The 24,124-nt window shown below is 32.5% G+C and overlaps 3 protein-coding genes across 4 annotated transcripts; 2 read left to right on the top strand and 1 right to left on the bottom strand.

Moving 5' to 3' along the window:
• The first annotated feature begins 7,936 nt into the window (after positions 1-7,936).
• Positions 7,937-11,254, top strand: LOC145119814 (putative LRR receptor-like serine/threonine-protein kinase At1g12460). Its single transcript, XM_079055555.1, has 2 exons — positions 7,937-9,554; positions 9,629-11,254. The coding sequence occupies exons 1-2, from the start codon at positions 8,368-8,370 to the stop codon at positions 11,112-11,114; spliced, it is 2,673 nt and encodes an 890-aa protein (XP_078911681.1). The 5' UTR covers positions 7,937-8,367; the 3' UTR covers positions 11,115-11,254.
• A 1,222-nt stretch (positions 11,255-12,476) lies between these two features.
• On the top strand, positions 12,477-15,156 carry LOC145119650 (polyamine-modulated factor 1-binding protein). 2 transcript variants are annotated; one of them, XR_013713923.1, is made up of 5 exons: positions 12,477-12,668; positions 13,776-13,827; positions 13,950-14,125; positions 14,320-14,381; positions 15,060-15,156. XR_013713923.1 is itself a non-coding variant. In XM_079055353.1 (4 exons), exons 1-3 carry the CDS (start codon positions 12,575-12,577, stop codon positions 14,107-14,109), a joined length of 306 nt encoding a protein of 101 aa, XP_078911479.1. In that variant the 5' UTR covers positions 12,478-12,574; the 3' UTR covers positions 14,110-14,125; positions 14,320-14,500. The 2 variants fall into 2 exon arrangements, 1 of the variants encoding a protein (XP_078911479.1); XM_079055353.1 differs by lacking the exon at positions 15,060-15,156 and having other exon boundaries at positions 12,478-12,668; positions 14,320-14,500.
• A 2,883-nt stretch (positions 15,157-18,039) lies between these two features.
• LOC145119649 (putative aminotransferase ACS12) lies at positions 18,040-20,561 on the bottom strand. Its single transcript, XM_079055352.1, has 4 exons — positions 19,949-20,561; positions 19,658-19,783; positions 19,317-19,477; positions 18,040-19,117 (listed from the first exon to the last, which is right to left on the bottom strand). Exons 1-4 carry the CDS (start codon positions 20,414-20,416, stop codon positions 18,271-18,273), a joined length of 1,602 nt encoding a protein of 533 aa, XP_078911478.1. The 5' UTR covers positions 20,417-20,561; the 3' UTR covers positions 18,040-18,270.
• Between the last annotated feature and the right edge of the window lie 3,563 nt (positions 20,562-24,124).

Raw genomic sequence — 24,124 nt, 5'->3', positions numbered from 1 at the left:
CGCATAACCCAAATCCCAGGCGGTCCTAAGATTTGCTCTACCCACATCAAACAGACCAATCATAACAGGTTGCCTTTATGCATGCAAATTATACACAGAAAAGGATCAATAGACTTTCGAATAAGAGATTCTACCCTAGGACCACAACCAGACAAGGAACAAGAAATAAGGCCAAATCAATCATTCTAAGGCTATAAGCTCCTAACCGTATATAATTTTAAAAGCATACACATAGCAAGTTCCATACGATTATCATAGCTTAAATATCAGTATAACATGGCTAACATATTGGGAAACTACTTACTTGGCTCGGCTGATCACGCGCGTTGCACTCTCATCTTTTCCATTTCTTCAAAATTTTTAGCTTTTATTTTGAAAACAATTTTACCATTTCCTTAGTTTGAGTCCTGACACACCCGAGAGTGTGCCTGAATCTCTCAAACCAAGGCTCTGATACCAACTTGTAACGTCCCAATTTTTTTTACAAAGGAATTTTTCGTTTTTGAATAATTAAACACATTTCCAATATCAAGAAATCCAGTTATAAATGTTTTCAAAACATAATTCAAATTCAATTTTTATTCCAAACATCAGAGTGTCCCACAAAAGCCCGAGAGAGTGCACGTCGCGCCATCAAGCTTTGCCCTTGCCCTTGGGCTCCGATGTACCTGAAACAAATCCACAAACTGTAAGCTAATGCTTAGTGAGTCCCCCAGAGCATACCACAAGCACATGTCACATAGCACATAACATAACGGCTATAAAGACTACCTCTACCACATACCACATAACATCTTAGCTATAAAGCTATCTCTACCATTAACCATAAAGGCTATATCTACCGTTAGCTGTAAAAGCTATCTCTACCATTAACCATAAAGGCTATCTCTACAGTTAGCTATAGAGTTATCTCTACCATAGCCATGAAGGCTATCTCTACTGCATATTACAACAAAATCATGCCACACACCTCTACACAACGAGTATAACAACCAGTATGAATTGGGCCGGTCTTGGTGCCTTAGACCCATTGTATGGTGAGAAGACTCACCTCTGGAATGCTGAACTGGTAAGCTGAATTCAGATATGTCCCACGCTGCCTCTTCTCAACTGCCTCAAGATGGTGGCCAATACAGTGTAGATGTCGGATCTACTACTTCTCTCGTTGCTCCTTCTTCTTCAAGCTCTAAAAATCCTTCACAACCCACCAAAATCACTCACAAATGCTCTTACTCTCACTCAAGGGTGTTCACGGCCGCAAACTACTCTATGTAGGGTGATAAGGTGCTAAGGGAGGACACAAGGGCAGATAATGATCCTTATATAGGGGGCAAACCCTGAAATTAGGGTTTTCTCTTCACAGCTCCAACTCGCCGAGTCGGGCCTTCCGACTCGCCGAGTTAGTCCCGATCCGCGTCCATGATTAAATTCCCCTACTCGATGAGTTGCACTCCCAACTCGCTGAGTCCATGCACCAAAACCCTGGAATTAACTAAATCAAATAACTACCTGGAACAGGTGTTACATCCTCACCCTCCTTCGATGACAGTGTCGAGCTACGAGTTTGTGCACAGACGGCGGAACAACGCTCTTCTAATTTTTCGGACTCCGATGGTGCTGAAAACTCGAGCCACGGACGGAGGCAACGACCATAGCCAAACCCTCCGTACCGGTGCCGAACATATCTCATGTACACAAACCAGGTCTGAAATTTTTCGGGTATACACACACTAAAACTCCTTCTTCGGCAAGGTGCCAACCTTTGCAAAAACCCTAGCGCAACTGCCCTTCTAGGTTTTTAAAACCCTAGTTTTTCAGATCTGTTTTAACCCTCGTTCTCCGGCGAGTGTTGTGTGTTGAATCAGGTTTATGTGTAGGGTCTTGTATATCGGATTTCTAGTTTTGTATATCAAATCTTGAACATATATTGAGCAGATGTATATGTTTGGTCTCATCTCTGTTTAATCAATTTCTAGGTTCATATGTGTTTAATCATTTCTAGTTTCATTAACGTATATTAGAGTATATGTGTAATATGAATTAGGTTCATGTTTGTGTTCTTGTATATAAGATTTATGAGTTTAAAGTATATGTGTAATATGAATCAAGTTCATGTTTGTGTTCTTGTATATAAGATTTTTGAGTTTTTAATGTGTTTTTGTATGTTAGATTTCTAATTTTTGTCTCGTCGAAGCTAGGTAAATTTTCCGACGGCTGAAGTTTCCGGCCGGTGGTGGTGGCCAGTGTTGGTAGCAGCGATGATGTTAACCGGTGGGGGTGGTCTTTTACATTGTAATAGAGAGAGAGAGAGAGAGAGAGAGAGAGAGAGAGAGAGAGAGAGAGAGAGAGAGAGAGAGGGGTAATATTTTCTTTTTTATTTTCTTTTAATCATAAAAATATTTAAATAAATAAAAAACCGAAAAAACAAAAATCAAAGGTAAAATCGTCATTATAAAAAGTTCAAAGCAAATTAGACCAAACTCGCAACAAAATGAAAAGTTCGGACCGATGGTGCTAGTCCAAACTTTTTTTGGACCAAAGTGATAATTTTCAGCTAACCACAGAAATCATTTGTGGAGTAATGTCTTATACCTTCTATTCAAACGCTAACATCGGTTGGATGATTTCCTTCTACTATTTGATTTCTAGATTAATATGGAGTCTTTATCTGACATATATGGAATTCAAAAATGAACATAAATGACAAATGTTGGTATACATAGGATGTTACTAAGTAAAATCCAAATGAAAATTCAAGTAATGAAGAAACTCACAGCATTATATACTATATAAAATAGCTAGAAAAGTAAAAATCTAACACAATTTTTATTTTTTTTGTTTACAAGTTCTAATAGTTAGATTAAATTCAAACTAAAAGTAAAAAATACATAATTACGTTTATATATATATATATATATATATATATATATATATATATATATATATATATATAACAAATACATATAAATATGTAAAAAATACGTTTATACATTTAAAATACATAAAAATATATAAAACTAAAAAAATACTTAAATATGTAAAAAGATATATATATATATATATATATATATATATATATATATATATATATATATATATATATATAATACGTAAAAAATATATTTATATATTATATACAAATTATGGGAAATATGCAGAACATTCTCATTATTTTGGAAAAATTAACGATTTGGTTCTATGACCTGATGAACAGGTCAAAAAACACTCAAATGAAGAAATTAGTCGGTTTCTTGAGTTTTTCAAATTTTTTTTTTTTTTTTGGGAGGGGGGGGTGTGGGAATTAATCATTAATGTTCTTAAAATAATGTGACTTGTCTGAAAATTTCTCTATATAAAAATTACATTTCATCCATCGTGTAGCAAATGCAGCCTAACAAAACAATTGAGAAAACTTACTAATCAAATTGATGTCTTATAATGAATTTTAAATACAATCGTCTTGAAGGAAAGAAAATTTTACTAATATTGAAGTAATTATCTTATAATGAATGGCTATTTGTGGAATTTCGATCGATGTGATATGGGTTAGGTATCCATTAGTAGTTAAAATGTGTTTTTACACATTTTACACCAAATTGTAATAGGCCTCTTTAATATTTGCCAAAACAAGTTTTTTTTTTTTTTTTTTTTTTTTTTTTTTTTTTTTTTTTTTCTGATCTTCTGACAACTATCTAAAATAGACAAAAAAAAAATTCTTGATAACTAACTTTCGAACTTCGAAATTAAACAAGTAGCTTTCGGATTGCGATGGAGGTAAATCCCCAAAAGTGGATTATTAAAAGTTTATATACTTCTTTCATCCCAAATTAATTGTCCATTTTTTACTTTTGAAATTTTTTTTTTTTAATTTTGACCTTAAATATTTTTATTTGTGTTATATATTACTTGATGAAACTTATAATAATGAAAAGACATTTAAAATACAATCCATTAATATATTTTGCATCAAGTATTATCTATCAAAAACAAAAATATTTAAGGTCAAAGTTGAAGAAAAAGACTTCAAAAATCAAATGTGGACAATTAATTTGGGACGGGGGTAGTATATAAAATGAGCATTAGTTTTTTTTAACATGACATTAGTTTTAAAAGAATACTTATAAGAGAAATTAAATATTCTCATGCCTTTTATTCCTATTTATCATCCTACCCATGTAAAATAGTGACATGTATCATATTTTGATGAAATTAATAACATTTTAAGACGTTTGTCATTATTTCACATATGTATGAAGATAAATAAAAACAAAAGTAGTAGGATATTTAATTTTTCTACTTATAAGGAGCTAAAAAATTACAAATAATCACAACATAAACCAGCGTCTTTCAACCATCCAACCTAATCATTTGAATCCTATTGGAGACCTAAGTAAAAGATTGTGAGACTAAAAAATCGAAAACATTATATTCATTATGAACGCCTATAAAGTCCAAATATAAATAAGAACGATGTTATAAGGAGCCTTCATTTTTCTACTGCGAAACTTAGTATTGTCTACCCAATTAAATCACTTATTGTGAAACTGAAACTAAGTATTGTCTACCCAATTAAGTCACTCTTTGATCAATGATAAATAAAAGGGGTTCGAATGTCCCGCCACCTCGCAATACTCTTCCATAAAGGAATGACAATCTCATAACCTAAAAATAATACAAGGATGTTTTAAAAAGATAATTTTCATATACTATATGATGTAGGGGTGCCACTTTATTATCATTTTAGGTTATTCAACTTGATGTTACTAATATATATATATATATATATATATATATATATATATATATATATATATATATATATATATATATATATCAAGTAAGAAGCAGGGTGCTGAGGTGGAGCTGCGGTACTACGGTGACGTATAGAACAACATTTCAGCTAGGATTGTCCTACTGTAGGAGACCTCGCTGTGGTGACTAGCCTGTTGTCCATGCTCTCATCTCATGTTGTCTATTTCCTTGTTCCCCTTGCATATTGTGTATTAGGACTTGTACACTACTCTTAAAAGATGGAAGAAGGGTATAACATGGTTTTATAGATGAAAGAATGGGGTGATTTGACACCAAAATGACATAAATATTGAGAAATGAGTATAACATATATCCTAATTAGGGATGAGAATTTGGCCCGAAAACCCGAATCGAACCGAGAACCGAACCGAACCGAACCAAATTATACCCGAATAACCAATTCGATTCGGTTTTCAGGTATCTATATAAGGCTTATTCGGGTTTCGGGTTATTCGGTGCGGGTTACCCGAATAAGGGCTTATTCGGTCCAAAAGGACCGAACCGAATATGAAAAGTCACATTTTTCCCCCTTGCACAATTGCTTAATCGGTCTTGTATTCTATCGACCGTTACCCAAAATACCCACGTAATACACCAAAAAAATCAACGAAATCGATTGAGAGTAGCGTATTACACCAAATCGACGACATTACCCTATTGTATCTCGTATGGTAAAAGGTATAACTTTATTATTTGTATACTTTTTTTTTTATAATTATATTTTAACATTTTCTATGTTTATGTTGATAGATATTTTGGGACTGCAATCTCTACTGTGGCGTCAGAGGCGGTGTTTAGTACAAGCGGGCGTATATTGGATCCATATCGAACAAATTTGTCTGCAAATATAGTAGAGGCTTTGGTTTGCACTCAATATTGGGTAAGGAAATCAAGAAAGCCAATTGTGGACAACATTGATGAATTTTGAAAGACGATGGGGTCGTGAAAGCTTTAGAAGAGGCGATAAAGAACGGAGATGGAAAGGGAAAACAAGCAATTAATATTCCCGAATAGTTAATTCGTGTTTGAAAAATATTATTTTGGATATGGATAAAAACTTAAGATTCATATTTTAATTTGGGTGTGGAATGTTTAATGTTTAACTTATATACTTATAGATAGATTTTTTGGTGTTTTGGATGTTTAATGTTTAGTGTTTAATATGTTGCTTAATAACTATATCTTAAGATTGTGGTGGTTGGATTTTACATTTTATATATTAAGAATAGTTAATCCGTGTTATTCGTGTTTATCATAAGCTACAAAAATCATACAAAATACAATATTTATAATCACATTGTAAATGTTATTTGAGTTATTTGGGTTATTCGGCTCCTTAATCATCTTGTACATGTTATTTGGGTTATTCGGGCCGGAACCGAACCAAACCGAATAATACCCGAACCGAACCGAACCCGTATTGCTTATTTGGTTCGGTTTTCGGTTCATACAATTACCCTTATTCGGTTTTCGGTTTATTCGGGTTCGGATCGGTTCGGTTCGGTTCGGTTCCGACCCGAATAACATTCCTAATCCTAATAACAATGAAATATAACTTTAACAACAAAAGTAATTAGTAAAATTTAGATAATTGGTTGATATACTAGTCAATTAAACTTACTTCAATCTTGTTTAAAAAATAAAAAATATAAAAAAGTAAACCTAGTACAAAATTACAAAGTCAGGACAAATAAAGGAGCAGTTTTACAACAATGTAGTTTCTTAAGGTTCTGATTGCTAAAGTTATAGTAGTAATTCCTAAAGGTGCATCGTTCAACTCCCCGTTAGTTTTCCGTGTGGAACGTTTGATTCTACCTGTCTTATTGAGATGAGGTCAAAATAGAAACGGGAATAAAGCAAATATGCTTCAATATTTGGCATTTTGTAGTCCATAAATCCAATAGTGACCAATTTGTTTTTTTATTTATTTTTTAAGTGACAAGTGACAACTCAAAAAATATGTTTACCTTATAAGTTATAACCAATTGCTCACCGTATGAAAAAAGTTGAACATGAAAGGGATAAAAATAAATAAATAAATAAATAAGAGCAATATCGTTTTTTGATTAATAGTTATAAAAAATATTATTTTATAAATAAATAAACTGATTATATTTTTTTATAGTAATATAAAATGATCACCAATTCTATAAACCTTCAAAATTAATCCTGAAACCCCTTAAAAATAATAAGATTTTGCTTTAAATCTATTGCCAAATTGTTCTTGTAAATTATAAATTGTTATTACAATTTTGAAATAAGAATATTTTTTAAGTTTTAAGTTTTTTTTTTAAATTTTCTTTTATAATAAAAGCAATTTCGCAATTCACAATCTTACTGTATACAAAATTGATGCTATTTTGTATAATTGTGCTATTTGTTAAAAGATATTAGTTTATTAATTTGCTAACTATCCTTTTTAAATTTACCTTATTAGTTTGATAAAAATTTCACTTTAAAATGTAATATTATAAAAAAGTTATATATTGTGTTTGGATTATATTTCAATCTTTTTCTTTTAGACCTTGTATTAATTTAACTTTTTTGAGAGTTTTTTTTTTTTTTCAGAAAAATTGTCAAATATGAGATGTTTTTCAAAAAATAAATAAACAATTAAAAAAAATCGAGAAAAATGAAAGAAATACAAAGTCCTTTTTAAAGAAAAAAGGTTAATATTTTACATGAAAAAAAACTCTATATATAAGATCTTTTGTAACATCAATCGTAACAAAACTACATTTTGATAAAAGTTATATGTCAAATTTATATAAAACAAAAATCATTCAACTCTTGTGGTTTCTTGGTAATTTTTGTAATAATATATTTAAAAAAAAATTATGAATATGTAATTCTTAAATATTGAAAATACATTTTTTGAACATTAAAGTCAAAAATAAAAATAAAAAAACTATATTGGGGGGTTGATGGTAATGGCGATATTGTGGTGCTGGCTTGGGTTGGTGGAGGGAATAAATGCTGAACTGGTACACACCCTCACTGAAAACAACTTGTACTTGTTAATTCTCATGCCTTTAATTTTAATTAATTTTCATTTCCTTTATTTTTGTAATAATTTACTTCAATTTAATTAATAAATCTCATTTCCATCTTCATTAATTAATCTAAAGAATCAGAAGATGACCAGAGCATGTGAAAGGCAACCATCTTTTTATAGGAAGCAAACAAGATCACCACCATTTTAGTATATGCTTTAAAGTTTTAAAGATCGTCACCATCGCCGCCACCGCATCACCACCGTGGACCACCACTATCCCTTTCCACCATTAACAACTCACACCAATCTCCCTCCACATTCCCTCTCCTTCAAGATAAAATCTAGGGTTCTTGAATACCCAATTCAATTTCTGCAAAATTGAACCACAAGCTACTAATTCATCACTTGATTCTTTGTTTTTTGACCCACCCACAACCCGAACCTAATTCTTAACGTTCGTCGGAAATGCCATTTCCCCAAATTTGAATCCAAGTCAAAAATGGTTACACAGAGTAGCAGTGTAGTAGCAGTAATCGACAGTTGTTCCGGTATTTGAATCAATGAGAGGTTTATTTCAACAATGTTGCTACTTCACCGCCAGTTTTCTCTTGCTAATTGCATTCATGTCGCCGGCGGCTGTCGATCAGGTGGCTGCAGCGGCGTCGGAGAAGGTGATCCTGCTTCAGTTCAAAGGTAACATAACAAACGATCCTTACAATAGTTTGATTTCATGGGATTCTAGTACAGATCAATGTAGAGATTATAGCGGTGTGTTTTGTGATTCTTTTGGGAATGTATATAAGATTGTGTTATGGAACACTAGCTTGGTCGGTGTGTTGTCGCCCGCATTATCGGAGTTGAAATCGTTAAGGATTCTCACCCTCTTCGGAAACGGATTCACCGGAATCATACCACCGGAGTTTCAAGAGCTCACCACTTTATGGAAGATCAATGTCAGCTCCAACGCTTTATCTGGTTCAATCCCTGAATTTTTAGGGGACTTGCCTAACATTCGGTTTCTCGATTTGTCCAAGAATGGCTTCCAAGGAGAGATTCCATCGTCTTTGTTTAAACTCTGTGAAAAAACAAAGTTCATTTCACTCTCCCATAACAATCTCTCCGGTACAATTCCGATCATCATCAACAACTGCTTGAATCTCGAAGGATTCGATGTATCATTCAACAGCTTGACTGGCGAATTCCCTTCACAAATTTGTGAAATCCCACCTCTAGCTTACTTGTCTGTAAGAAACAACATGTTGACTGGAAGAATTGAAGATCAAGTCTCAAATTGTCAAACGTTAGAACTTCTAGATCTTGGCAGTAATCTTTTCACCGGGAATGCCCCTTTCAGTGCTCTAGAATTCGCAAATCTGAGTTACTTCAATGTTTCAAATAACGAATTCGAAGGACAGATTCAACCGATACAAACTTGTAGTGAAAAACTAGAAGTTTTTGATGTTGCTGGAAATGGTTTTCAAGGGGAGATCCCTATGAGCATTGTTTCACAATGCAGTGGGTTGAAGGTTTTAAACATGGCGTACAACAGATTAAACGGTCAAATCCCGGTGGAGATTTCAAATCTAAAAAGAATTTCAGTCATCAAATTGGGGAATAATTCAATAACTGGTGAAATCCCAGAAGAATTCGGCTCCATTGAACTTCTACAAGTTCTCGATCTTCATAACCTCGATCTCAACGGCGGAATCCCGGATTCCTTGAGCAGTTGCAGGTTTCTTCTAGAACTGTAAGTCCACTTACACCTTACGCTTTCTTCTTCACCTCAACAATTTTCAAACCCTAATTTCGTTACATTTACAGAGACGTTTCAGGAAATTCTTTACAGGGACGACTCCCGGAATCATTTTACAACATGTCCAACCTTAGAATCCTCGATCTTCACAAAAACGATCTCAACGGATCCATACCTTCAACCCTAGGAAACCTCTCCAAAATCCAGACATTAGATCTATCCCAAAATTCATTATCCGGGTCAATTCCCTCTACTTTATCAAATCTATCAAACTTGAGTCACTTCAACGTCTCCTACAACAACCTATCGGGTCAAATCCCTGCATTTTCACTCCAAAATTTCAATTCCTCAGTGTTTTCAAACAATCCAGGGCTCTGTGGGCCCCCATTGGATCAATCTTGTACAAGAGATTCAAAAAATTCTGAATCAAAAAGACCAAAACTAAGCGTTTCCACCATTGTTGCCATTGTTGCTGCTTCCTTGATCTTGATCGGAGTTATTATAATAATCATCTTGAACATGAAAGCCCGAAGAAGAAGAGGAAGAGAAGATGAAACAATGATCATAGAAAGCACACCATTAGCTTCATCAGATTCCAATTTAATAATCGGAAAATTAGTTCTATTCAGCAAAACTTTACCATCAAAATATGAAGATTGGGAAGCAGGAACCAAAGCTTTACTCGATAAAAACTGCTTAATCGGTTCCGGAACAATCGGAACCGTTTATCGAGCCGATTTCGACGGTGGGATTTCAATCGCGGTAAAAAAGATCAAATCTTTAGGAAGAATCAAGAGCCAAGATGAATTTGAACAAGAAATCGGACGGCTAGGATCGCTTCGACACCCAAATCTCGTGTCTTTCCAAGGATACTATTGGTCATCCACCATGCAATTAATCTTATCCGATTTCGCCCCAAACGGGAACCTCTACGACAACCTCCACGGAATCGGAATCAGTGATTCCGGGACCAGCTCCGGAATCGGAAACCCGGAATTGAATTGGCCACGGAGGTTTAACATCGCGTTAGGAGTAGCAAGGGCGTTGTCGTACATTCACCACGACTGTAAACCTCAAATCCTTCACCTCAATTTAAAATCCCACAACATTTTGTTAGATCAAAATTACGACCCGAAACTTGCGGATTACGGGTTAGTCAAGTTTTTACCGTTGCTCGATAATTACGGTTTGACCGGGTTTCACAATGTGGTGGGGTATGTGGCGCCGGAATTGGCTCAAAGTATGAGATTGAGTGATAAATGTGATGTTTATAGTTTTGGTGTGATTTTGTTGGAGGTGGTGACAGGGCGGAAACCGGTGGAGGGGGTGGGGGGGAATGAGGTGGTGGTTTTGTGTGAATATGTGAGGGGATTGATTGAAAGGGGGAGAGCTTCGGATTGTTTTGATAGGAGTTTGAATGGGTTTGTGGAGAATGAGTTGATTCAAGTGATGAAATTGGGATTGATGTGTACGTCGGAATCGGCATTGAGGAGACCGAGTATGGCGGAGGTTGTTCAGGTTCTCGAGAGTGTAAGGTCGGAATCGGAGGGATAGGAGTGGAATTAGAATTTTGAAGATGGAATATTTTTAGTTTGTGATTAAGATTATTGATTGTTTGTTGTAATTTGGGTTCAATAAGATTTTATTCATTAATCAATATCAGTTAGATTGGCTTGTGTAGCCATTCCTCTAAAGCTATTTCAAAAAAAAAGAAAAAAAAAAGAGCCAAATTAAGAGAAATCCCACAATGTGGACTGCGTATTTGGAAAATGTGAAATACTCAGAACTGTGTAGTTTTGAGCGATTCTCAGTTCCTTTCTCAGTGACTTGTGAAACGGGTTATATGAATCAACTCGTATAATTCTCAGTTTCCTTCCACTCAAATATGGTTAGTGGCGAAATTTTTACCCGTTTGTGTTTGTTTTCTATCTTGATGTAAGAATCTAGAATCATTTTTTCATATAACCAATTATAACATTGTACGATTAATATATATATATATATATATATATATATATATATATATATATATATATATATATATATATATATATATATATATATATATATATATATAGAGAGAGAGAGAGAGAGAGAGGTTTAGGTTCCACATAAAGTTTTAATCCTTTAATATATTTACACATATCAGAGATCATAGTCAATCTTTAACGCAACCAAACCATAATATGCATAAATGTCCTCAACAAAAGTAATGCATGTTGTAACCTTCAGAATTATCTATTTTCAATGATTTCATCCAACACTATCACTGACAACTCATCAATCTCAAATAGTCGAAGATGAATTACCCTACCCTTACCATTTTTTTATACTTGAGTACTTAGTGAAGTCATCATTATGGTGTATCCTCAAAGAAAACATTGCTAGAGGTAACATACATATATTCCAATGTATAATAACCATTTCATTAATGTTTAACATCACTCGATAGTGAAGAAAATAAGTTGAGAAACTTAGCATAAAACTCATTTACATCAATGTGTTCCATCAAACTTTTAAACCTCCATACAACCATCGTCTAGCCAAATACTTTGCTAAAAGATTAGGGTTTTAGGAAGGAAAAAGTAGAAGCTAGCTATTATTAATGAAAACCAAGAGGCTTTGGTTATCTAAACGGATTTTAAGTGGTAATGGAGGACTAATTAGGCAACCCAAATGATTACATTTAAGGAAATAATAAAAATTATCAGGACGCAAGAAAGAAAGAGTGGGAAAATGACGAAAATACCCCCATATTAAGCTTGAAATCGAAAAAACTCCACAATGATGACATGATAAATTAGGACAGATCCACATAAGCATTGATTATCAACACAGCAGAAAAAAAAATCAATTATAGCAATGCACTTTGAAAACTCTTTATTCAAAAGTCAATTTATGTAAAACACTTTTATTTGTTCAAAACTTCACTCGATCCCTATAAAAGAGGATGGGTAGATAGTCGATGCCTTACGGGTGCTCCATTTAAACGATCGATCGTCCTTTAAGCTTCAATGGCGTCTTCTTCACCGCCGGCTTCTCCCTCCGGTAATAGGCAACTTCTTCCGGTTTCCGACGGCCAGTCTTCTCTATCCAACGTCGTCTACGGTAAGCACGCTTGTATACTGATCATTGGTAATTACTTTTGAAATCAACGAATATTCCAAGTCGAATTCGAATTAATTTGCATTGAATTGAAACTCAATTCGTTAGCGAGTTACATGATCATTGTTTTGATTTAGTGTGCATACAGCATTTTTCAGAATATATACAGCGTAATAGCCTGAGAATGTCCTGCCGCTCTTATTGTCTGTACTACGATCAAGCGCGCTAAATTATTTGAACAAATTTAGGTTCAAATACCGTTATAAGTATGTTTTAAGAAAAAAAGGATTGTATAATTTGTGAGTGCGATTTCTGTTGCGATGCCAATGCTATGATTGAATTTGTTGTCTCTAGTTAGATACGTAGAGATATTACAGTGGAGATTCTTAGAGAGTGTTTTGCTGTGCTAGGTTTTTAAGGCATTGGATTATCACTTGGAAAAGCAATTCCTGCAATTGGTGTCGGATCTCCTTGTTTGAAACTGGGATTAAGTTGCAGACAATACAATATTTCAGTCTCAAATTCATTTGTTTTTGATTAATATGGTAGCAACGTAGATCCAGATCTGATCAATGATATCTATCTTTTTCTCCACTCTGGATGCAGTGTTTGCTTGCACACCATTAGAGTCCTGCATACTACATTTAGTAGAACTTACTGTAGTATTTTGCTGCTGATTTTTCTCTAGCCTCCTGCTTTTCTTGAACTCATAACTCAACTGATTGAAATTCAGAATGTGACATGATGTCAATGTGATTGGTGATGCTAGCTAAAGGAAAAAGGTGGGCTGGGGTTAATTAATTAGCATACGCATAACTTGAATTCAGTTATATATTTATCATGAATCAAGGAATTTTAAAGTTTAGCTTCTTCTTTTTCTGTTTTGTTTATTGTGTAACATCCAGTTTGATTCTCTTAATAAAATTAATGGGAATCATCAAAGTTTATCCCCTTCATGATTGTCAATGCCAAATTGATTTAGTTAAACCAATTATCCTGCTATTAAGAAACTGTAGATTCTATTGACTTTCTTGAATCTTGAAGCTCACTAATTTGAATGTTTCTGTTTGAATCTCATCTAATAACTTGGTCATTATTGTGTAACTGCAGAGCTTTCACAGCAAGTACAAGCTGCAATGGAGAATATGCTTAAGATGATTACGTGAGTAAACAAACTTGTAATGGTCTATAATATATTCACTTCACTCAAAGATTGTGAAAAATCTTTTTGCTTAGAATGTTGTTTTTCCATGAAACCTATTTCTTTTGTACTTTTGTACACAGTGAAATTGACGAAAGCTCAAGTGGAATAATAGAAGAAATAGAGAAATGCAAATACTCTGCTCTTGAGAGGAAAAGAAGTTTAGAGGAAGACAAAGAGCGTTTCCAGAAAGCAGCTTTCTCTGTTCTAGACATGCTGAATAACAACAGAGAGAGTAACTAAACATCTAAAAATTAAGGTAACCATTATTAATCTTGTTGTAGTACTATATATTACTTTGAAAAATCACCCTAATTATAACTGTGAAACTCGCTCTGCTTTGAATGTGGATTAGATTTTACAGTGAACATTATTCACTGTATTAAGAAGAAACATCACATCACATAGGTTCTATTCAGAAGTAAATTATCTAATGTTTTGATACTTTTGCAGACTTCTTCATTTTGCCAAGGGGCGTTGGATCATATCACATCTCAATATGATTTTAACAAATGGTATGTACAACTTGTGAAATCTCTTGTTTCACTGAAAAGTGAAAACTATAAACAATTAAACATCAACTCAACCAGGTTTTTGCTTTTGCTTTAATAAATATACTAATACTGCTTAATTCTCTCTTCGGTGCTTTTGCTTTAATAAATATACCATTACATGTGATAACCCGATTGCATTAGATGTAATGTAGTAGTGATAAGAGAGAAAATAGTTAAGTAAAAGTAGTAGTTACATATATTAGTTTGAGGGCTCGTGTCCCTAAGTAGTTGTTATTCTTTCAGCAACCCTTAAGCTGACTCACATTATCATTATCAGCTAGATCTAGCTAGGATGCTTGCATAATTGCTTTAGGGCCCACAAGGAGCCCAATCCATATTAGACTTAAACTCTCATAGTCACATGGTTTGTGACTTGTGAGGCTTTAACCCTTGACCATTTTTGTAATTTTGTCCAAAAAATAGTGCATTTAGATTTTAGGCTATTTGAAAAATATTTAGAATGCAAATTAGACAATTTTGGTTTGATGAAAATAGTCCATTGGGAACATCGGATGAGTGACGTACCTGAAAAAACACACAAATTAGAACAATAAAATAATTCATGATTTCTGGAAAATAATATAAAAAAAACTTATACCACCTGAGTAATGCTTACAAGGAGCACAATTTGCATTGTAGTTAAAAACATTCACACCGCGGTTGCTAAAACCGGAATAAACAACTGTGCTACTAATGCATGTGATGATCCGTTGAAGATGGTTTGTTTAAGGTAACTTGTTGCTATCTTCCTCATATCATATTTTGAATGATTTATTGAGCGCAACGAACACCAAAAAAAAAAAAAAAAAATGTATATTCATCATAGGAAATCGTAACATATATATAAGTCTAAGAATTAATGATACTTTCAGATTTCTTAGAATGTTAATGTAAGAAACAAGTTTATCAAACAATTTAAATGAAAGGATTGTTCAAGTAAAAAAACTAAAAAATTAATTTTGATATATTACAGTTTTATGGGAAAAGGTTGAAAACTACATTGGACATGCACAAATCAACGTGGAATTTTTTTTTTTAAACAATTTTATAATACATATCATTTTAATCAAATTAGACTAAGGTATTGTTTGTTATAATGTCTGCAGTCTGCAAGAAAAAAATTATTTATTTATTTTTTAAGTTGTAAGCTATTAAAAAAAACTGAAATTTAAATAAAGTGGAATTTTCAAACTTAAAAGACTTTTTCGATAATTCTAGTTTTTCAATACTAAAATTTAATCCATACATCCACCGTAACAAAGTCTTTTAAAAAAAAATCATACCATATTTTATATTAACTGTTTAGCAATTTATCTCGTGAATGAAGCATATATTCTTGGTCAGTTACACTACCATATGCTTCAACCTCGTCTTCATAATCATCACGCACATATGGTTATTTCGAAGCAACACATCAAGTTGATCTTATTGAGTAAGGAACTCATTGTTCTAACTTTAAACCCTTTTTCCATATAAAATTATTAAACGCAGAACATGCAATAATAATGTTTGTTTGTGTAACCAACATAAATGGAGCCATCATCTTCCATATAATGAATCATGTTTTGAAGACATCGAAAACACGTTCAATGACGTTCTGAAGTTTTGCATGTGTATTGTAAAAAAGTTCTTTATTGATCAATGCATGTCTGCAACGAAAATCTCCAAGACAATACCTCACATTACGATAACGGCATCACAAAGTTAATATTTATATGTAAAGATAATGAAACAATTAATGTTTAAAAAAACCTCAAAATATTAAAAAAAAAAAAACTATAAACATACTTGGTGGTGGAAACAAGAATGATCCATCTGGATTAACTAATGTTTCTGATAATATTTTAAAATCATGTGTAACGTTTTCCCAACTAGCCACAATAAGGGTAAAAATCATATTGAGGCCACAAATTACCAATACATTTTAATAACAATCACATTTTCCCCTTCATTTAGGTAAATTTTGTTTATTAGCGGGTACAATAATATATATCAAAGTTTCATTAAATGCATCAACTGCTTCATTAAAAACATATTGTAGCTCTTATTATTTCCGAAATGTTTTGATTCAGATTAAAAAAAAGTTGGTACTATCATATCTTTTGTCAGTATCATCATTCTATCCAAAACTTCATAACAAAATTGTCCATTATTGTTTCTCACATTCAACGTTATGCACAGTATCAAGCGTAGATTTCAACATTCAAAGTAAACAATTCATAATTTTTTTATGAAGTCTTGGATAGAATGATACTTTTGCAAAAGATATGATAGTATCAACTTCTTTTAATATGAATTCAAACATTTTGAGACGTAATAAGAGGCTACAATGAATTTTTAATGAAGCGGTCGATGCACTTGATGTAACGTTGATACATGTTATGGTTACCTAGAGGAAGGAAAAAAAGTGATTGTTATCGAAATGTATTAGCAATTTATGATGTCAACAAGATTTTTATGTTTACTGCTATTAAGAATAAGTAGACATGATAAATATTTTATTTTTGAGCCGGACGTTAACTTTTTTTTAGATAGACTATTTTAGATAGCTATTATTTTTTCTTGTGATTTTACTTTTTGTAATTTTTAAAATATTTGTAATTTCGTTTCTTATAAGTGTTTGGTCCATAAATATTTAAGTATTCTAATAAAAAATAATAATGCTAAATATCTTATAAGTTTTAACATAATTTTAATAAATTAATAATTATTATAAAAAGTCATTGTATTCTAACTTAATAATATATAATTAAATTATAAAGTATTAACTTTTAGTATTAATTATATGTATAAATCTGATCGGTAACATTTGTTGTATAAAAATACTTGTTATGTACTATAAGTTGTACTAAGATACTCATATACTTTTACGGCCAACACAATTTTTTGTGTATATAATATATTATAAAGCAATATACATAAAAACTAGTATATTTTTGTTCTTTTTACGATTTAATTGCTATATTTTATCTTGGATAATTAAAGCCGCTTGATTTTAAAAGAAAAGTCAATTGCACCCTCTCTAGTTTGGTTTACGGGTTTAGCAATGTTAAAAATTACATGGTTTGTCATTAACCTACATGACATTATATCTACTTCCTAAAATATGATCTAACTTTGTGAAATGACTTCTCATTTACCTACATGGTATGTGTAGAAGCTTCTTAAGCCAACTCCAACCATCCACCATATTACATCATTTTTGTGTTTTAGAGGGCAAGACCGCAAGAATACTCTAACCAACCTTCAAATTTAACATCAATTTTGTGTCAGCTATTTAACACCAAAAATAAAAGTCAAATGTAAAGGCCTCTAAAACCCACAATTTTAAAGGTTGATTAGAATTCAACCGCCATTTTGGTGCTAAACAATCACCATTTTAGTGTTTATGATTGGAGAAGCTCTTAAAAAACAATATGCTATTTTATAGAGTATATATGATGCAATGTATATAAATGAAAAAGGCATGTTAATTTTAACACCTATTAAACTATAAATAATGGGTCATAGACTAGTAGTGGTCACACCACATTCAAAATTTCTTTAAAAATGGAGGGCTTTCATTGACCAAAATAAAATATAATAATTAAAACGGTTAAAATAGACAAAACATAATGGCTTTTATGAATAATTATATTTTATAAAAATATGAATGACTGCTTTTATTACATAAATAAATGAACATTATAAACATCCAAACCCATGAACAAAAACATTTCAAAATGAATATGAACCTTCAAAATATTTAAAAAAAAATTCCAAAAAATAACCAATCTATAATACAATTTGAGGGTGGGAGATCCTTCACAAGTTTCTGTACCAATGGCTTTCCTTTCTTTCCTTCATGTGATCAATTCGAACTCACAACACTCTTGATTCTTTCCATAACCAATGGAATCTCTTTTTCTTCCAAATTTGTAAAACAAAACCTAAACCACCCTGGTTCTACACAATGACAAGATGATCCAGGGGTAGAATTGACTTTTCCCACAGTCAACAACTTTTCCCACAATTCAAGCTCACCTTTTTCACTATAAGGCCGTATAAAACCACTCAAATCCGCCCAACAATAAAACCCTCCACCACTTTTCATACACTCAATTCCCAAACTCTTCAAACCAACCACAAAAAGATCACTCATTTTCTCAACTCTTTCTCTATTAATCTTTATAAACCCCTCAACAAATCTTGAATCATTAAGCATTGAAACAAGCATTCTTTGGTTCAAAGATGACACAGATGAAAATCTCACCAATTTCTTCGATGCCTCCAACACGTTTTTATCAAACGAATAAACAACCCCGACTCGTAAACCAGGGGCAGAAAGGTCTTTTGACAACCCGTAAACAATATGAACTCTGTTTCTATCATACTCTTCAGAATTCACAATTTCAGCCATGCTGACAAATTCTTGATTCTTGTCACCATTTGAGCCTGAAAGTGCCTCGTTGGAGATGATGTGGATGTTTTTTTCAGTTGCAAAGTTTAAAAGATTGTAAAGGGTATCTCTGGTATGAAAAATGCCAGCTGGATTTGAAGGATTTGAAATTATGACACCTTGGATTTTGATACCACGTTTTTTTGCTTGGTTGTATGCTCGATGAAGGGCAGTTGTATGTAAACTAAAATTGTCTGAACTACGACATGGCACAGGTATAATTTCAACCCCGGTTCTCCATTTTATGTCCCTATCAAGGCTGCAATTTTTTTTTATAAATTCATTACACATTTTGTATAAATATATATAGCTTTATTATAAAGCATACTTCTTGAAACTTAGATGAGTTCATATGACATTATGAAGTTCAAAAGTTGTATGTTTGACCTCAAAAGTCAACATGTGTGACATTCTTGAAACAATGTACACAAATCAAGATTTATGGAAGAGGGACTTACTCTGGGAAATATGGAGAGGGGACAAGAAATGCATTTCCAGGGTCAGCAAGGCAAAAAGCAAGCATCTCAAGAGCAGGTGTTGTTCCAGCTGTTAAAACTATCTGTGATGGGTTGAATGACACGTGTCCTTCCATAACTTGAGACATGAATCTTGCAACTGCCTGTTACAAAAAAAGATGAACAAATGAAGCATTTAATTCCATGATTGTAGATTACATAAATTGGCATGTGAAACGATAACACCTTGCTTCAAGATGGGATTAATATAAAATTAAGTGGCACAATGACCAAAATCAAATCTAATTATAGTAAGAAATAGAAAGAATTTACATGGAAATTACCAGTTTGAGTTCTGATGATCCATGGAAAGGATGATAAGTACTGATTTGGTCCATTTGTAACTCTTGACCAATGATCGAACACTTGGTATGCGTCACTAGCCAGTCTTGAATCAAATCCAGGGATAACTATAAACTCATAAACCCAATGTGAACTTGATTATTAAAGCAGCGAATACATCAAAATGAACCAATCATTGTCTACTTAATCACAATATTTCAGATTAATTATCATTACGAATGCACAATTTAACTCATATTAGCAATAATTGTATAAGATTACGAGAAGCTTACCTTGTTTTCATCCAATCCGAGTTGAATAATCCCCTCTGGATTACTCGACTCATCATACAGATTATCAGAAGCCCTCTTTAATCCAACATAGTACGGAGAATCAGGATGTTTGATGACAGAATTGGCCCTCGTAGAAACCTGAACTTGACCGTTTGTACCACGTGGGGACCAAATCGACCTTACTGAATGAACCCTTTGCAGGCCACCAGGAGGAGGAGGAGGAGGAGTCTCGGGCAGTTGCGGCGGTGGTGAGGGGTTGGGGTCGTCGTCGGAAGGATTTTTGGCCTTTAGATAGAGTTGTAAGAAGTAGAAGAGAGCGCAGGGGATGATTGAGCCTAGAACCAAGCCACCTCCGCCTTGAACTACACCTTGTAAGGGTACTATGACCCTCATGTCCGTCGTAACTCCGGTGGCGCCAGTTGTCGTTTCGTGTAGATTATCGACGGAATTTCGGGATTTTTGTTTCATCGTCCGAGCATGGTTGTGGACGGAGTGTACAAAGGGATTACCGGAGAATGGCAAGGAGTTGGCCAGCCAATTGGGTGGCGTTCTCTCTCTCTCTCTCTCTCTCTCTTGTTTATATATGTGTGTGTGTGTGTGAATTTCGATGAATTTGGCGACTAGGGGGGAAATGAAAAATCAAATAAAAAACTTGTTTTTTTTATAGTATGAATAAAATATTTTATTTTAAAATATAGTGATAATCTCACAAAACCATTATATTTTGGGATTTTTACTCAAAAGTCATTATCTAATAATCGTTTTTCGGAAAAATCATTTATGTTATCAAAAGTTATTGATTTAGATTGTTTTTAAAAAAAAATAACATTATATTATATAGGTACGAAAAATGGGTTTCTCACCGTTATATTGCTTTAGTCAAATATAGCTTATAAATTGGTTTTTTAAAATATTTCTTATAATTTGAGTAATCAATAGATTATTTTCCTAAACTTTATTTTATTATAGGTTACATACAAATTAGAGGCATGCTATCTCTGCTAAGGCCCCGTTTGATAGTTGCTGACTGAGAAAGTACTGACTGGGAAAGGTCTGTATCGGTAAGAAATCCTGACTGAGTAAGAAATCTTGTTGTTTAATTGTATATCTGACTGAATGTGTTGAGTGATGAAAAATGACCATTTTACCCTGCTGTTATATATAGTGATGGATTAAGTTGCTGAATAATTATAAAAACATACATATTGTCATACAAAATGTAAATTACACACAAATAAAAATGTCATACAAAATGTAAATTAAACATAAATCATTTAATATCCAAATAAAAACATAATGAAATTTAAAATAACATAATAATTTAATGTAAAGTAGGTGAAAGTAGTCGATTTACAATCTGATCACGCAAAACACGCATATATTCAACGGCTTCTGGACCCCATTCTATCTCTTGTATGTTTTATCTATCAATTCCCCCACCTTGGACGTCAGGAGTAACCATAGTGTCCTCCTCAAGTATTTCAAAGACAAGATCTTTTTTCTTTTAATTTACCAAAAAACACAAAAACAAGGCAAATAATATGTATATCCTGGTAAATAAAAGCTCCATCAAACAGCAATGCCACTACCTTGTAGTGGCAGCAATAAACAACGCCCAGCAGAAAGAAAAAAAAAGGATGTAATATTCAAGCAAATAACACTTCAAAATTCAAAAAAAAAAAAAAAATCGTCCATGTATATATACTATTGATTACCTACTGAAATAAGTGGTTTGTAATCTATTATAGATATGGAATCGTCTATGAAATCAATTAATTTGTAAACAAATCTACACCCACTTAAATCAATGAAATTGATTAAAAATAATGGTGTATATGGAACATATCTACCGAATCGATGCTTTATACATTGCATAAAAGATAAGATTTTTTATTCAATTTCACCGGTCGATCGATCCCAAACCCAAAATCAGCGTTCCCAAACCCCAAATCGGATTTTGAATTTATAGATTATACATAAAAGGAGAATATTCTTACCTGTTTTTGATGAATTGTAGCGGTTGAATGACAAGAAATCGAAAAACTAATCGGAGATGGCGAGCTCTTGTTGGCCGGCGAGATGGTGGTTACACGGTGGCGAGATGGCAGCGACTTGCAAGATGGCGAGCTGGGGGAGCAGCGTCGCTGCGAGATGGAAACGAGCTGGAGTCTGTCGGCGCTTTTTTTTTAGGTCACGAGAATGGAACGATGGAAGAAAGAATTCAAGGGCAGGATTGTCTTTATTCCCAGTTAGCATATGTTACAAAGCTGACCGGGTAAGACTATTGAGCCATATATCTTTCCGAAAAAGCACACCATCAAACATCTAAGGTCTGACCGAGTCAGCCCAATTTGCTGACTCAAACCCAGTCAGATGGGTATCAAATGGACCCTAAGTTTATTTTAGTGTATAACTTGTTAAAAAATGGTGTATAAACCATTAAAAGATTAAGAACTGTGATAATTGTTTTGTTTCTTTTTAGCTTTTTCAACGTTAATACCTTTATAAAATAAAAAATAATAATAATAAATTCAATTGTAACAAATTGTGAATGGCTATTTAATATATTTTTGATATCACACACATATCAATTACGGCATACAAAATACAATGATGGAGTCGCGGTATATAATATAATATATAGTTCTAGACCCTTTTTTATATTTGCGTATTAGTGTAAAATCCAAGTAATTTTATTGCGAGAAAGTTAAAATAATAGTCGCAGTAATTAACAAATATAAGATTATTACGTTTTCATGACTTATTTAAATTGAATATAACCCTCTAATAAATACCTTATATTTTCACCACCGTATTATAAAATAATCAATAATAGTTGCAACGAGTGCCACTATCTTCTCAATTTGTTATTCTATTCATCTTTTGGTATTACATTTGATATTTTATAGAGTTTAGTTATATTAAATTTGGGATGAAAATAATATAACTCATAATTGGATATTAGCTGAATTCAATAAATTAGCAGATTGTAATATATTAACTGAATTCAATAGGTAAATGATTGATTGGTTAGGATTTTGGGTTGGCTCATCCTCACCAAGCACTACCAATCACAAATTATTCTAAGTTCCACAGAATCCAAGCAACCTACATACAACCTTCCAAACATGCATGGGTCCTCTCTAATATTTTGGAATCTTTCTTGATTTTATGTATATTTATTAAATTATTAACCATTGCAAATCAACCAAGGTGATTTACACATTTAGCATCTTTAATGGCAAAGTTATGTTATAACTTAAAATTATTGATAATGTATTACTTAACTAATTTTGAGCTCTAATTAAATTACAACTCCAGTGGTTAACCTATATAACAGCTTATTTTACAAGTTTAACTAATTGATCCTCGTCTATATAAAATGTTTCATCAAGCTCTTTCATTTAATTAATTGTATATTAATACATCATATTTTAATAAATGTGATTTCTAATAAACTTTAATATGGTTTCTAATATAAAAACATTCGTAACATTTAATAGAAATAAATATATATTAAAGAAATAAATTTTATTTAAAGTAAAAATAAAACTAAGGGGTAAAATAAAATATTATTAAAAGATGGTTTAGATGGACAACTTTTTATAGTATATTGATGATTCATTATATATTGAATGGTCAATAAAAGAACAAAAAAGTTATCATCTCCGATGGTATTTAAAGATATTGAGTGGTCAAACAAATAGTAAAAAACTATAAAAAAGAAACTTGTATTTGAGAAGCTCTAAGGTTACTAGTGTTTATTAAGAATGATAAGTAAATATAAGACGATAATATCAATCAAAATCAGCAATAGTAACAATAACAATAACAACCACAACAAATTTGAAAGAGAAATTAAATATTCTCTTACTTTTTGTTCCTACAAATCATCATACCCAATTAAATAGTGAGATGTGTAATATTTAATGTTTATTTAATGATATTTTATTATACTAATGTGACACTTGTTATCATTTAAATTGATAGGAGGATTGACATGAACAAAAAATAGGAGGATTTTTAATTTCTCAATCTGAAAATATGATTACAATACTTATTGTTGGTATTTGTTGAGATAGCTGCTACTTGAAGAAAGAATGAGAAGTGGCATACAAACATAATCAATTATACGTAATCTTTTTTAAGAACAAATCTAATTTACTCATGAATCCA

This window comes from Lactuca virosa, chromosome 6 (genome assembly GCF_052849685.1).
Source record: "Lactuca virosa cultivar CGN04683 chromosome 6, Lactuca_virosa_CGN04683_v6, whole genome shotgun sequence".
NCBI lineage: Eukaryota > Viridiplantae > Streptophyta > Magnoliopsida > Asterales > Asteraceae > Lactuca > Lactuca virosa.
This window is presented reverse-complemented; position numbering and strand designations above follow the sequence as displayed.